General features: G+C 38.2%; 1 protein-coding gene across 2 annotated transcripts in view; it reads left to right on the forward strand.

The window, feature by feature from the left end:
• Positions 1-15,497, forward strand: part of LOC126215370 (angiotensin-converting enzyme-like) — a 296,275-nt gene that overhangs the window by 254,064 nt on the left and 26,714 nt on the right. The window contains exons 7-9 of one of the 2 annotated variants that reach the window (XM_049942064.1): positions 2,632-2,729; positions 2,943-3,112; positions 13,921-14,045. In XM_049942064.1, coding sequence (XP_049798021.1) covers positions 2,632-2,729; positions 2,943-3,112; positions 13,921-14,045 — 393 coding nt within the window. The remainder of the gene's footprint in view (positions 1-2,631; positions 2,730-2,942; positions 3,113-13,920; positions 14,046-15,497) is intronic. The other variant, XM_049942065.1, reaches the window with a different exon arrangement.

Consider the following 15,497-nt stretch of genomic DNA (forward strand, 5'->3'; position numbering starts at 1 on the left):
GGCATTTGTGGTATCATCTTGTATGTGTCTGCTTCTGCTTGTATCCACCGTGCATGCCTGTTATATTGTACTGGGTTTGACCATATGTTGACCCAGAAGTGTTCCATGTCTATTATGTTTGGTGGATTGTCTATTTTAATGTGTGTGTTATCTATAGTCTGGTAAAATTTCTTTTGGTTTGTGTTGAATGTTTGGTTTTGTTTCCTTCTATTTTCACTTTTTTTGTATCTTCTAAGACGTTTGGCCAATGCTTGTAATTTCTGCTTCTTTTCATCTAATTGTTCTATCGCTTCTTGTTGTGAGATTTTACCTAACCTTTTTCGTTTTTTTTTCTGCCATTTCATTTCTTATAAATTGTGTTAGCTGTCCGATGTCTTTTCTCAGTTTTTCTATTCTGATCTGTAGCCTGTGTTGCCATGCTGGTTTTGTGGGTTTCTTCTGTGTGTTGGTTGGTTCTGATCTCTGCCTAGTGTGTATATTTAGTGTAGTGAGTGCTCCTACATAAACCAGTAGTTGTAACTCTTCCATAGTTGTATTTTCATTTATTTTGTTGTGTATGATTGTGTTGATAGTTGTCATTGTTGTTTCGACTTGTGGGTTATTTGGTGGTCTATGCAAGAATGGTCTAATGTCTGTATTTGTGTCTTTGTATTCTATATATGTCAGCTGAAATTTTTCTTCTATATCTAACATGTGTGTCACTTCATGTTCTATTTGTGCTTGTTCTGGTGGCTGTCTTAAGATTTCGTTTTCCTCTGATTGTTTAATTGATGCGTGTTGTTCTTTGTTTGTTTGCTCTGGGAGTCCATTACTTTATTTTCTTCTTCTTCTGATTGCACATTATTTTGTTCTAGTATTTGTTGTACTTGTGTTTTGATGTTTCCTAATTCTGACTGGGGTATCCTGTTATTTTTTATTACGACACGGATCTGATCAGCTAGTCGTTGTTCTGTTAAAAATTTTAATTCTGGGTATCTGGTAATAAATGTTGTGTATACTTGTGATCTGTATCCAGTTGTGTTGGTTCCTAAGTTTGTTGCTTGGTAATAACAGAACATGAGGTGTCGGTTAACTTCATCTGACCATCTCATCCTCTGTCTTTGTTTTCCTTCTAGGGTGGTTGGAGGAAGCATATCCTGCAAAACACCTCTATTTGGATTTAAATCATTTTCCGTGTGGCTAGCAGTGTCGTTACCACTGTGGACGGGCATAGGGTTCAAGCGTCGTCCCTGACCATGACAGCACTTGTCCAAGGCTTCATTAGTTCTGTCCTGAACCAACTAATCACACTAAAGGGGGGGGGGGGGTTAGCCCTATTAGTGGTTTGTTCTTTCCATTGCCTTTTACGACTGGCAGAACATACCGGAGGCCTATTCTTTTCCCGGGCCTCCACGGGGTTTATTATTATTATTATTTCTTTACTTTCTCAGACGTTAAGTCTGGTTGAGAATGGAAAGTGACGCGGACCTTGATCAAGCGTCACTTCCTATTAACTGTACGGTATGTGTTATATTGCATTTAGGAACTTTCGGGTAATTGAACATGTATCAATAATTACGGATTTCTGTAGTTGTATATATATTTTTGGATGTAGCTGTATTGCATTGATGTACTGGTGGATATTGTGTGGTATGACTCCTGTAGTTGATAGTATAATTGGTATGATGTCAACTTTATCCTGATGCCACATGTCTTTGACTTCCTCAGCCAGTTGGATGTATTTTTCAATTTTTTCTCCTGTTTTCTTTTGTATATTTGTTGTATTGGGTATGGATATTTCGATTAGTTGTGTTAATTTCTTCTTTTTATTGGTGAGTATGATGTCAGGTTTGTTATGTGGCATTGTTTTATCTGTTATAATGGTTCTGTTCCAGTATAATTTGTATTCATCATTCTCCAGTACATTTTGTGGTGCATACTTGTATGTAGGAACTTGTTGTTTTAAAAGTTTATGTTGTAAGGCAAGCTGTTGATGTATTATTTTTGCGACATTGTCATGTCTTCTGGGGTATTCTGTATTTGCTAGTATTGTACATCCGCTTGTGATGTGATCTACTGTTTCTATTTGTTGTTTACAAAGTCTGCATTTATCTGTTGTGGTATTGGGATCTTTAATAATATGCTTGCTGTAATACCTGGTGTTTATTGTTTGATCCTGTATTGCAATCATGAATCCTTCTGTCTCACTGTATATATATTGTATGTATGTATGTATATTATTATTATTATTGTATGTATATTATTATTATTATTATTATTATTTCTATGATTGTGGTATGGGCAGCAACAAAAACTGAAATTGAAGACAAAGACAAAACTAAGAATATGAGATTCAGTGTGGAAAGATTAAGATGTAGGAGGATAAGCAATAGACACAAATGAAGCCGGAGGTATTGACAGTAAAGACTTGTATGAAGCTTGAAATAACAGGAACACAGTGGCAGATTTCTTTCTCAGTAATCTAACAGAACAATAATCTCCATTTCTATCTTTTTTGGGACAGTGTGTTAAATCCTCATTGTCATTTCATTTATAGACATTTGTATTTATTTTGCCCCCTTTACTTTGTTGCAGTTTTGGTCTTCATCCCATACAGACAGAAATGTACTAACCACTGATTTCTATCCACAGGTAACATGTGGGCTCAGACATGGAATAACGTTTTTGACATCTCAGTTCCCTTCCCTGGAAAGCAGAACATTGATGTAACAGAAGAAATGGTTAAACAGGTGGGCTACTGTATTTTTCATAAAATTTGTTGTATTTTATTTTGTTGTACCAGATATGTCAGTAAATGCACATGAAATGTGGGTTATCTGCAGATTTGCTGCCATGTACGTTCACTTTCTTATTTACAAGTTTCTAAAGAATATGTACTACAAAAAGAAGGAACATTTGTTTGAGTTGAAACTGTAAAATAATGAAAGTGATTTAAATTTTAGGGCTACACTCCTCTAAGAATGTTCAAGCTGTCAGAAGAATTCTTTGTTTCACTCAACCTTAGTGCAATGCCAGAAACATTCTGGAAGAACTCCATTCTTGAAAAGCCAGAAGGGAGGGAGTTGATATGCCATGCCTCAGCATGGGATTTCTATGATTCCAAGGATTTCAGGTGAGAAATTTACAAGGCAATGTCGTAGGTTAAGAATGTATCTGATATGTTGCTCAACTGTGGCTAGATGTCAGATCCCAGCTACAGTGTGGAAAAACAAATTCAAATGAGAAGGGAATTGAAAATGATACGGCATTTGATTCATTGCAACATAGCTGTACTGCGGGATACCTGCTGAATTGAAAAAGACTAAACGATCTTCTCCAAGTTGTCAAATCTAAGTTGAAAAGTTTTTTCCTGGCTTACTTCTTCTATTCTGTTCAGGAGTTTCCTTTAGTACTTGAGAACCTTTCTCTGTAAGATGTTATTTATTCATGTACTCCACAGTTTTTTATGTTTTTCTAATTAGCATTCTGTAAACTGCGTACTGACTCATCGCTTGACCAAGTAGCTATGGCTCAAGTGGCAGTCCCATGGGACCAGATAAATAAATATAAAACTAACCTCTAGGAATGAGTTTACCCTACATGAAGTTTTCTTGTCTACCACTCTCTCCTGGGTGTCTTTCTCATCTAAAATGTCCTTTTTTCAATGTGCAATTTTACCCTCTTACTCAGAATGAGGAAACCTATCATACTGATAGAAAAGAACTGGATTTTCCAGACATGGAAACTTTGCATCATTTATTTTGGAGTCTACTCGTTCCAGTTGGACAGGAAGTGTGGGAAGTTCAAATAGATGGATAGAGCTGCCAGCCTTTGGTTTCTGTCAGATGTTTTTAATATATTTGAACACAAAAATATTCAAAAATTACAATGTTTGTTTGTGGTCAAATTGTACATATGGAGTCTAGCTTTATATGGGGGAGGATGTGGAGATTCAGAAAGACAGCAGCAGAATTTAGAAAATTTTCTTCTTCCCTGCATTTCTAATCTCTGTGAAGCATATATCATCATCATCATCATCATCAGTAGTATATACAGGGCTACTACAAATGATTGAAGCAATTTCATAAATTCATTGTAGCTCCATTCATTGACATATGGTCACGACACACTACAGATACGTAGAAAAACTCATAAAGTTTTGTTCGGCTGAAGCCGCACTTCAGGTTTCTGCCGCCAGAACGCTCGAGAGCGCAGTGAGTCAAAATGGCGACAGGAGCCGAGAAAGCGTATGTCGTGCTTGAAATGCACTCACATCAGTCAGTCATAACAGTGCAACGACACTTCAGGACGAAGTTCAACAAAGATCAACCAACTGCTAACTCCATTCGGCGATGGTATGTGCAGTTTAAAGCTTCCGGATGCCTCTGTAAGGGGAAATCAACGGGTCAGCCTGCAGTGAGCGAAGAAACGGTTGAATACGTGCGGGCAAGTTTCACGCATAGCCCGCAGAAGTCGACGAATAAAGCAAGCAGGGAGCAAAACGTACCACAGCCGATGGTTTGGAAAATCTTACGGAAAAGGCTAAAGCAGAAGCCTTACCGTTTACAATTGCTACAAGCCCTGACACCCGATGACAAAGTCAAACGCTTTGAATTTTCGGCGCGGTTGCAACAGTTCATGGAAGAGGATGCATTCAGTGCGAAACTTGTTTTCAGTGATGAAGCAACATTTTTTCTTAATGGTGAAGTGAACAGACACAATGTGCGAATGTGGGCGGTAGAGAATCCTCACGCATTTGTGCAGCAAATTCGCAATTCACCAAAAGTTAACGTGTTTTGTGCACTCTCACGGTTTAAAGTTTACGGCCCCTTTTTCTTCTGCGAAAAAAACGTTACAGGACACGTGTATCTGGACATGCTGGAAAATTGGCTCATGCCACAACTGGACACCGACAGCGCCGACTTCATCTTTCAACAGGATGGTGCTCCACCGCACTTCCATCACGATGTTCGGCATTTCTTAAACAGGAGATTGGAAAACCGATGGATCGGTCGTGGTGGAGATCACGATCAGCAATTCATGTCATGGCCTCCACGCTCTCCTGACTTGACCCCATGCGATTTCTTTCTGTGGGGTTATGTGAAAGATTCAGTGTTTAAACCTCCTCTACCGAGAAACGTGCCAGAACTGCGAGCTCGCATCAACGATGCTTTCGAACTCATTGATGGGGACATGCTGCGCCGAGTGTGGGAGGAACTTGATTATCGGCTTGATGTCTGCCGAATCACTAAAGGGGCACATATCGAACATTTGTGAATGCCTAAAAAAACTTTTTGAGTTTTTGTATGTGTGCAAAGCATTGTGAAAATATCTCAAATAATAAAGTTATTGTAGAGCTGTGAAATTGCTTCAGTCATTTGTAATAACCCTGTAGTGGTGGTCAGCATACACATTAAGCCCTCTCATTACACGGGAGATTTGCAGCTGCTGAGGAGTGGAGTAGCGAGTAGCGCATGGCCCGACCACAGGTGCTCAAGAGTGAGGCAACTCAGTCAGTTTTTTAACAGAAGGGAAACTGGCATAGTGTGAATATGAATAATCTCTTATTAAAAACTGCATGTGTGATAAGTACATGTTTAATGAGTACAGTATTTCACCATCATAATATTTTGATTTTTGCATTTTCTTGCTTAGAAACATCAGTGTCAGAGAATGGTCACATATTTTGTTTGTTTAGCATGTGTCTAGAAGCAAAACTCTGTGTGTTACAGTTACGCTCAGTTTACAAAATAAGTTCTTGACAGTTCATTGGAAAAAATAATAATATTTATTTCAGCTACTATTGGGTATTAAAAATAGCAATAATAAACAATTGTTCTGTCAAGTATAGCTCCATTATTATTCTCTTACCTCTTTAAAATACTAAAGGAAAATTTTCAAACCTGGAGGGCAAGAGAAAAGCACTGTGGAAAATATTATGATTATTATTTGCACAATGGTCCCAATCTGAAACTTGGTCGACACTTCCTTCAGTAAATAAGAAATATCATTTAAAGTGTTCGAAGAAATCAAAGGAATACGTTTTCTAATTCCATTTTCAGCCTCCTTAGCTGAGTAGTCAATGCGTCTGACTCCCATGCAGTGGGCCTGGGTTCGATTCCTGACTGAGTCAGAGATTTTCTCCTCTTGGGGACTGGTGTTTTACTTACCATCATTTCGTCATCATCGACAAGCAAGTCACCCAGTGTGGTGTCATCTGAAAAGACCTGCAACTCAGCAGCCTAATTACGCTAGCTGGTCTCTCCGTGCCATCAGTGCCATACAATCATTCTAATTCCATTCCTAAAAATGTTTTATGTACTATGGCATGTGGTGATATTCCTGAAACCTCATTTGTGGCAGAGCTTTTTAGTGTATGTGGAACTGAGATAACTTAAATCAGAGAATGAGTGAAAGGGATGCATCAGTCTTGGTAATTGGATTACACTATCAGAAACTAAAAAAGGTATGAAAATAAAACTTAAACACTAATATTTCAGCTAGTTGTATACATGAGCAAGGGAACCGTCAATGAAATTTGATAACAGTGTCTGGAGTACTTCATCCATTGAATATGAAATTAAACAAATTACTAATAAAGTTATAAACAGCTAGTAGCTTGGAATTATCCCAGCTGTAACAATTCCAGCTTATTCCAGGTATGTCTACTAGAACATCTGCTAACATTGGTAGAAAGTGCTCCTTCGTCACTGTACCCCTCTGACAATAGGCACTCAAGCGTCTAAGAGTCTCACAAGAGTGAATTTTGTGGCTGTGAGAATGCCACACGGCAGCCTATGAGTGAGATTGAAGGCTGTGATGATCTTCTCTAGTAATAGTACTGCCTTGTGGCATGCCATGATGTGGTAATTTACTATCTCTCTCTGTACTGAGCTTTCATCTTCAGTTCTGTGCAGCTATCACTTTCCTCACACATTTTCACATCCAAAAGCAAAATAGTGAGTCATTGAACAATACTGCACTTTTTACATCTCTGTGAAAACATTGTAGCACAACTTACTGAAGCAGGTATCAGATCCACAGCAACCTGTGAATCAATGTCAGTTTTGTCTAAACCGCATCCGACAGTCAGTGGCATTTGACGATAGTGCCAAATTTCATTAACAGTGACATCTGCCCAAAAACATGGGTACTTGATGATCCACTCTCATAGCTGGTCGCCTCCCCCCCCCCCCCTCGCCCCCCCCCCCCCCACGCAACCACAGATGCAATCATTCATCACCCTCCCAACAAAACTTTATTACAGCATTAAATTGGCAGGGGAGGGGGGGGGTCCACTTTTGAGAAATCCAACATCAGCTCCGATACCAACAGAGCAGAGTGTTCAGTATCAATATTGGCAGTCACTGCAGGCCTTATCTGCAGGTAAAAGTAGTTTTCTCCTTAGCTGATTGCAAACTCCATTTGAATCACACAGGGCTCTTCTAAAGCACACAGAAATGTCATGGTCTTAACATCTGGTAATAATTAGTGATGTGCTTATGAATCACTGACTCTGTTGGATACCTAATAGTACACTTCTCATCGAATCATCAGTCATGATAAGAAAAACTGATAGGTTACATCTGATGTTAAACATTACATTTACTTTTTCCCTTTTCTCAGCTATTGCCCAGAATGCCCTTTTTGTGTGTGTGTGTGTGTGTGTGTGTGTGTGTGTGTGTGTGTGTGTGTGTGTGTGTGTGTGAGAGAGAGAGAGAGAGAGAGAGAGAGAGAGAGAGAGATCATATACCGTGCAAGTAATCAGTGGAAAGGTATACATAAATTATGTAATATAAGACATACTTGCTGTTAATACTGATACTGTTAGATGTGTTATTAATTTACATATTTTTGCAGTATATTCAGAAATATGTCAAATATATACTTTCTTAATGTAATGCTTCTGCTCTTTCATGATGTTAAAAAAATAGCACTGGCCTGATTCAAAATTTATAGTTAATTTTGCATACCGTCAGCCTAGCAGCTTTTTTTCCCTACATACAATCTCTTGCATATTATTTAACAGTATATGAATATTAATGTTCTTCTGTCTTTACAGGATAGATGTGCTATTTATCTGTTACTGTAATAATTGAAAGCATAAAGTTTGACCACATCTTAGAATTACAGCTTTATTTTTTCATCTGTTCTGGTGCCTATTACCAAGCATAAAAACTGGCTAATCTCAGAAACAAGAAACTATATTAAACTTTAGTAGATGAAAAGCCAAGCAACTGCCTAAACTCTATGGCGGAGAGCCCGCGTTTTGTTTTGATCCAGTCCACAGAGGAAATTTGTGATAGAATTTTGCAATGGAATTGTTTTAAGACAGGTATTTTAAACATTGTCAGTAAAGAAACAATGTTAATGACATGTAAATAAATGTAAACTTCTGAAGATGGAGTGAGCATAAAATGAATACACTCTCAAAACTACATGTTTTGTGACATAGTTTATTGATGTTGTGTGTCAGGAAAGGTGTGTCATTCATACTAGTGCATTAGCTTATAAACTTTAATATCACGGACACTATAGTATTGACTGCATGTACTACGAGCACTCCCGTCATTTCACTTGGTAAGGGAGCCTGCGAGCTTAAGTAAATATGTGAATTTGGCCATGAACCAAAAAGGCTGCCCATACCTGGCATAAACTATCATCTTACTTCATCGGAAGAGAGTGGTGTCTCCACTATTAGTTAAATGAGCATCACCATTCGTGGTCTAAGATAAGTGCATACATACTTCTTACAAAACATGTTTAGTTTAAATGTGGTTATTTTAAATAATGCACGAAGACATTTTGAAGCCTGTGGGTTTGTCTAAAGACATTACAATTGTATATGCTTATATTTTTTGAGGAGCATTTAAGGGCTAAACTATCATTGTGCGTGATTTACATTAAAGATATTTTCTAATTAAAGTTGGCGTTTGTATATATATTATTTAAGTTGTAAAACTGTTTGTGAATGGTGAAAATGGACAGAAACTTGCCTTTGCATAAAGTGAATTATTCAGCAGCTTTTAAAAGACAAATCTAACCTGAAACTAATTAGTGCATTATTTTGAGTATAGAAGAACTTCAAATATTAGTTAGCAAACTTGCGTTATTCTGCTCTGAAGTTGATCTAAAAGTGAAAAATTATGAAACTGAGATCACAATGAATAAATGGCCACCAGAGGTAAATAGCTGTTGAAAGTCTGCATCTGCTAAGGACCACAGAATATGTCTATCTGAGTCAACTTGTAAATATGACAGGAGACCCAAAACTGGAAATACCTTGACATATTAAATTATGTTAGCAAGCTCATGGAAGATACTTTTCATTTTTGAAGTCTAAGATGTCAACTGGGCTGTAGAAAACAGTTTTTGACCAACGTTTACTGCCAGTAATAACTAACAGGTGTGAGACGTGGACATTAAATGAATTCATTGTTGGAAAGCTAATAGTAACCCAACAAGGAAAGGAAAGATCAATGTTAGGCTATGCAAAGAAAGACATAAAAAAGAAAGCAGTTGATATCAGATGAACAACGAAGGTTGGTGGCACAGTCGAAAGGACGAATACCTCAAAATCGCATTGGGCTTGTCATGTCGCTCGAAGGAAAGATGGCAAGTGGTCAAGACAAGTTTAGATTGGGGCCCAATTTAGCAAAAAATGACCAAAGGGAAGATCACTGGATAGATGGGACAGAGACTTCAGAAAGACATCTAGACTGAATTGACAATGGGAAGCTCAAGATAGACAGAAATGGAAGAACCTGCAGGGATCCTATGTTGCTAGCAATTCAGAGAGACCACATTACCACACGACAAAAACACACATACACATACACTCATGATATGATGCTGTAGGAATTTTGTGAGCTCTGCTTTAGCTATGAGGCAAGGTTCACTTTTATTGACAGTGTACTGAGAAGTGATGTGTGTGTGTGTGTGTGTATATATATATATATATATATATATATATATATATATATATATATATATATATATATATATATATATATGAAAAGATAACATAAAAAAACATTTGTATATCTTATTTTTGAATCCTCTTAAAGAGTGTAGAGTCCATATTAGGTCAAATTGACAGCAAAATTGAGCTTATATAAAGGAGGGTGATCTACTGGACCATTAGTTCACACTCAAAGAAAGACTCATTGTATCTCATGATCACCTGCCTAGAAGATTACAAGAACAGCCCTTCATGGAAGAATCTGTAGATATTCTCCAGTCTCATAAGCAGTAGACTTCTGCAATCTGAATACGGGTAGTTCAAAATATTTTTCTTGTCTTTAAAAAGGAAACCTCAATAAATCAAAAAAAATTCTTTGTATAGAAGTCATTGTTACAATATACTACCCACAAATATTCTGCAATTCATGGTCAGTGGCTATATAATACATTATGTCCACATTCAACTTGTTTTGCTATTCAATTGTTCATCAGAAATGAATAACACACTGCAATACAAAAATAAGTTTTGAAAATGACTACAAAGAAGTAAAACTATTTAAGCAGGGCTAACGTCCTAATTTAAGAAAAAAATATAACGTTTGATGGTTTAACACATTTTAGTGATTATGTGGAAAGCAGTAGGAGAAGAAGATGAAGTAGAGCCAATTCCATCTGTGACACCAGAAAAGCCTAAGTCGTCACAGGAGACATTTCGCATATACAGGGTGTTACAAAAAGGTACGGCCAAACTTTCAGGAAACATTCCTCACATACAAAGAAAGAAAATATGTTATGTGGACATGTGTCCGGAAATGCTTACTTTCCATGTTAGAGCTCATTTTATTTCTTCTCTTCAAATCACATTAATCATGGAATGAAAACACCCAGCAACAGAACATACCAGCGTGACTTCAAACACTTTGTTACAGGAAAATGTCCTCCGTTAGTGAGGATACATGCATCCACCCTCTGTCGCATGGAATCCCTGATGTGCTGATGCAGCCCTGGAGAATGGCATATTGTATCACAGCCGTCCACAATACGAGCACGAAGAGTCTCTACACTTGGTACCGGGTTTGCGTAGACAAGAGCTTTCAAATGCTCCCATAAATGAAAGTCAAGAGGGTTGAGGTCAGGAGAGTGTGGAGGCCACAGAATTGGTCCGCCACTACCAATCCATCGGTCACCGAATCTGTTGTTGAGAAGCGTACGAACACTTCGACTGAAATGTGCAGGAGCTCCATCACGCATGAACCACATGTTGTGTCGTACTTCTAAAGGCACATGTTCTAGCAGCACAGGTAGAGTATCCCGTATGAAATCATGATAACGTGCTCCACTGAGCGTAGGTGGAAGAACATACTGACGAAACTAAAATGAGCTCTAACATGGAAATCAAGCGATTCCGGACACACGTCCACATAACATCTTTTCTTTATTTGTGTGTGAGGAATGTTTCCTGAAAGTTTGGGCGTACCTTTTTGTAACACCCTGTATATTTTTAAAATGGAAGTGGACGATGATGTATTGTTGGCATCCAACACAACAGAAAGTGTGTTTGCCCAAGCACATTGGAGGTCACTGAAACAGAAAACATCATTGAATTCTTTTTAAGCTTTTTTGTACTGGGTACTCTTACATCCACTACGGGTATTTCTTGAATCCCCCATGATCAGTCATACTTTCATTACATGGCACTCTCAGTTATATGAACTTTTTCTGAGGACTCTCGAATTTTGAATTACTCAGAGTCTGCTCTATGCCATTACCACACACACCGTGAAAGTACAGTTAAACAAACAACAGCGCACACATAGGCATATAAACAGCCATTCTTTCCTGCCACTATTTGCAAATGGGATCGAAAGATATCTTAGTATTCAGCACCATAAAAAGTACTCCATGCCTCAAACTTTATAGTAGAGAATTGTGCATTGAAATAACAAAATGTTAATACTTAAGCATGGCCCTGAAAATGTATATGCTGAAGATGCTTCAGTGCCTAAGCCGTAAGGTTTCCTCTAGGAGTAATAACATAGTGTTCTTCCTTCATTAGCTCTTGTAATACCATTTTCTGGTTTTCTTTTTACTCATTTCGTTTAGTTCATCATTTCTAGTATACAGTACTGGAAGTAGCTAAGAAGGTGACGCCGTAAGTGTTGCACATGTAAGTAATATGACATTGAAGCGGAAAAAAGCAGCTAGAGAGCATGTTATGTAATTTCTCAGTATCAACACTAGCTTAAAAATATTCACATAAGGCAGCAACATTCTCTTCGGCGACCAATGGAGGAGGTTGACATGGATGGAGAGCTTCATTGAGGCTGGAACTACCCATACAGGATACTCTGAACCATCTGAATGCGGTAGGGTTAAGTGATCCACCTTCTCTGTAAGCTGTGGGCATTGCATTGAGCTACAGTCACCTGTCCAGAAAAGTGTATCACAAAACTAGTTAGCACGTTTATTTCCTGCACTACAGCATGGCTTGATACTAATAACACACACCTGAATCTAGCAGGTGCAGCTGAACATTTTTACTACATTTCGTGCTTGGATGACTCTATACCTGCATAAAGGTAGGGTATAACATCCTGAATGTTCACACAGTGTTTATTAATCCTTCACATGTTTGCAAAGTGGGGACTATTTTACACCTTCTGTGATAAAATATGCCAGAAGGCTGATGTCTTTAACCAACCAAAATCCAGAACATCTTAATACTGGGTGGTTACAATTAAAGTGCAGGTACTTAACAGAGGTCCAGTGTGGTCTGTAACTATCATGGCAGCAAAACTTGGTAGATATGCTAATGTGTTAATGGAGAACCGATTTACACTGGAAAAAACTTAGTTCCAATTTTGGCCACCAGGTGCGAATCTGGCACTGCGAATACAAGAATGACGTACAGACATGTTTCAGTATGTAACGGATAAAGGACAGGTGTGGGTAGAAAAGGTCAAACAAGTGTGAAAGGCATACTGTGGACTTTATTATTAACTACCACTTACACAATTTGTTCAATATGTGCACCGGAGACATTGATGAGATACTGTACAGTACCAGATTTGTATCTGCTGGCCATAATTGGAACTAATTTTTTCAGTGTAAATCAGTTCTACATTAGCACATCTACCAAGTTTCAGTCTTATGATAATTGCAGCCTGCATTGGACCTGTATGAGTATCTGCACTTTAAATATAACCACCCAATATGTTAGTTCATACAAAAATATCCAAGGAAGGGTTTTAGTACTACTAAATGGTGGACATATAATTAATATGTAGCAAAATGGGATAGGAACCCGTTAGTTGTGAAATGAATTAAAAATCTGAATGTAAAGTGAATAAAATTTTTCCTATTTTCTGTGTCTGTCACAGCGTCTTCAATGGCTCCCAAAGTATTCCCATACATTTAAACATTAGTATTTTCTCCTATAACTCCAAAAATAGCAAAACTTTACTCCTGAAAGCTTAAAATTCTACCGCCTTGTTAGAATATTTGAAGAACAAATAAGCACTTTTCATGTAACTACCCTCCATAGTTTCAGCTTTGGCTACTTGTATATCATATTGTAATTGATTCCATTCCACCATTTAATTATTACTGAATTTTGTATGCATCACATACATAATAAATTAATGGCTTTTAAATTAAAGTTGTTTCATGGGATAAATTGGTTATTCACAATTTTGGGAGTCAACAACCTGAAAATGTGATACAGAATGAGTGTGGTCTGATTTTTAATGCAAGGTACATACTCCAAACTATTAGCTACTGGAGTTAAATATTTCACAGGTCTAGAAAACTAGAATAACCCTTCTTCACTAACTGTATGGACTGCTCTCCAAGGAACCTGAGTTGGCAGTCCCGTTTTCAACATTTTTTGCTTTCAGTCTGGGTCACTCACTGAGCTAACTGTTGATTGTTTACTAACATGCAATGCACTTTGTTCTTTGCCCCAAATGACCTCTGCAGGATCAAACAGTGCACTGCAGTCAACATGGAAGACCTGTTCACAGCACATCACGAGATGGGCCACATCCAGTATTTCTTGCAGTACAAGGACCAGCCATTCATCTACAAGGAAGGTGCCAACCCAGGTAAACAGAGCCACCGTCCTGTAGCTCTGCGAAACTGTTGCTTCTTTAGTTGGGAACTTCCTGTGAAAACACATCCTCTCCGTCTCTGCAACCATTCAGTAGCAACTTACATATTAGTTTAGAAAGCTTTGTAGGAATCAGCAAAGTTGTAAAAAATGTGTTCATATCCAGGTAAGTTAAGTGCTCTTGCTTGATCTCCGTAAGGAGCAGAGTTGTATATCAGAAGGAGTGATAGAAGTTGTACCACATAGGTCACCCTTTAATTATTTTCTTCTTCTTGTTGTTCTTGTTCTTTCTGTGTTTCTCTCTAGACTTCATATAACTGATTCTTGCTGCAGCTTTGGAGTTCACAAAACTTCTGTTGCCACAGTACAGGTGTGTACACCCTTCAGTGCCTGGTTTACATCTGTCTCACCTTTTTGAGGAACAACTCTAAACAGATTATCTGTACAGAATGAATCCATAGAACACAGGGTGAACCACAGTAACATCACATCCCTAAGTTTTTCTTTCCTGGACTATGTTATTAAATAGGCTTTCCAGATTGCTAAATTGATAGTTTAATTAACTAAAAGGTTGGCTATAACCTCAATAAAATTTGGGATCTGGTGCTGGTTGTGACAAGAACATGTTGATTACAGAGGATGGTGCAGCAATAGAGGTGAGATGTTCTCTGCAATACACAATCGGATTTTGCAATCCATCAGATTGCTTAGTCACCACTTCTCAAGGGACTGTGTAGCTGTCAGGGTGTAGGTGACAAAAACTGTTACTTAGTGCCAGAATTTGTAAATTTTGCTAAAAGAATTATAACCCTGTTGGTTCTTTTTTCCTTCTTCTTCTCAGTCACATATCACTTTTTTCCCCCTTTGGCAATCATTTCTATACTGCTGGGGGGGGGGGGGGGGGGGGGAATAGTACACCATTTTAGAGGTTTCCGTTTCACTCAAGAGTTACGATTGCAGCACTGCATATGGAGCATTACATTTACAGATCAATACCGTAAGCAGTTCTGAAGTAGCAGATATCAACCCATGCTGCAACACCTGTATTAGTACTCGGTGTAGCCTCCAAGGGCAGTAATGAAGAAGCTGACTCTGACATCCAGTCGATTGTGAAGATGGCAAATAATGTCATGGGATACATTATGCCATCATTCCTTGATCTGTTTACATAATTCTGTAAGAGTTGTTGATTGATGAGTCGCATGAGTCACTTGTCATTCCATCATACCCCACCTGTGCTTGATTGGAGAAAAATCTGGAGATTATACTGGCAGGGAAGTTGTTTCATGTCTTGCAATGCATGTTGGGTTTCATGGACGGTGTGTGGGTGAGCATTATCCTGTTGGAACAACACATCACCTTCCTGTTGCAAGAATGGTAAAAGAAGGGGTCTAAAACATTCCACACATACCGAGTGCTGGTTAGCATCCCCCAGAAACACCAAAGG

This window comes from Schistocerca nitens, chromosome 12 (genome assembly GCF_023898315.1).
Source record: "Schistocerca nitens isolate TAMUIC-IGC-003100 chromosome 12, iqSchNite1.1, whole genome shotgun sequence".
Classification (NCBI taxonomy): domain Eukaryota; kingdom Metazoa; phylum Arthropoda; class Insecta; order Orthoptera; family Acrididae; genus Schistocerca; species Schistocerca nitens.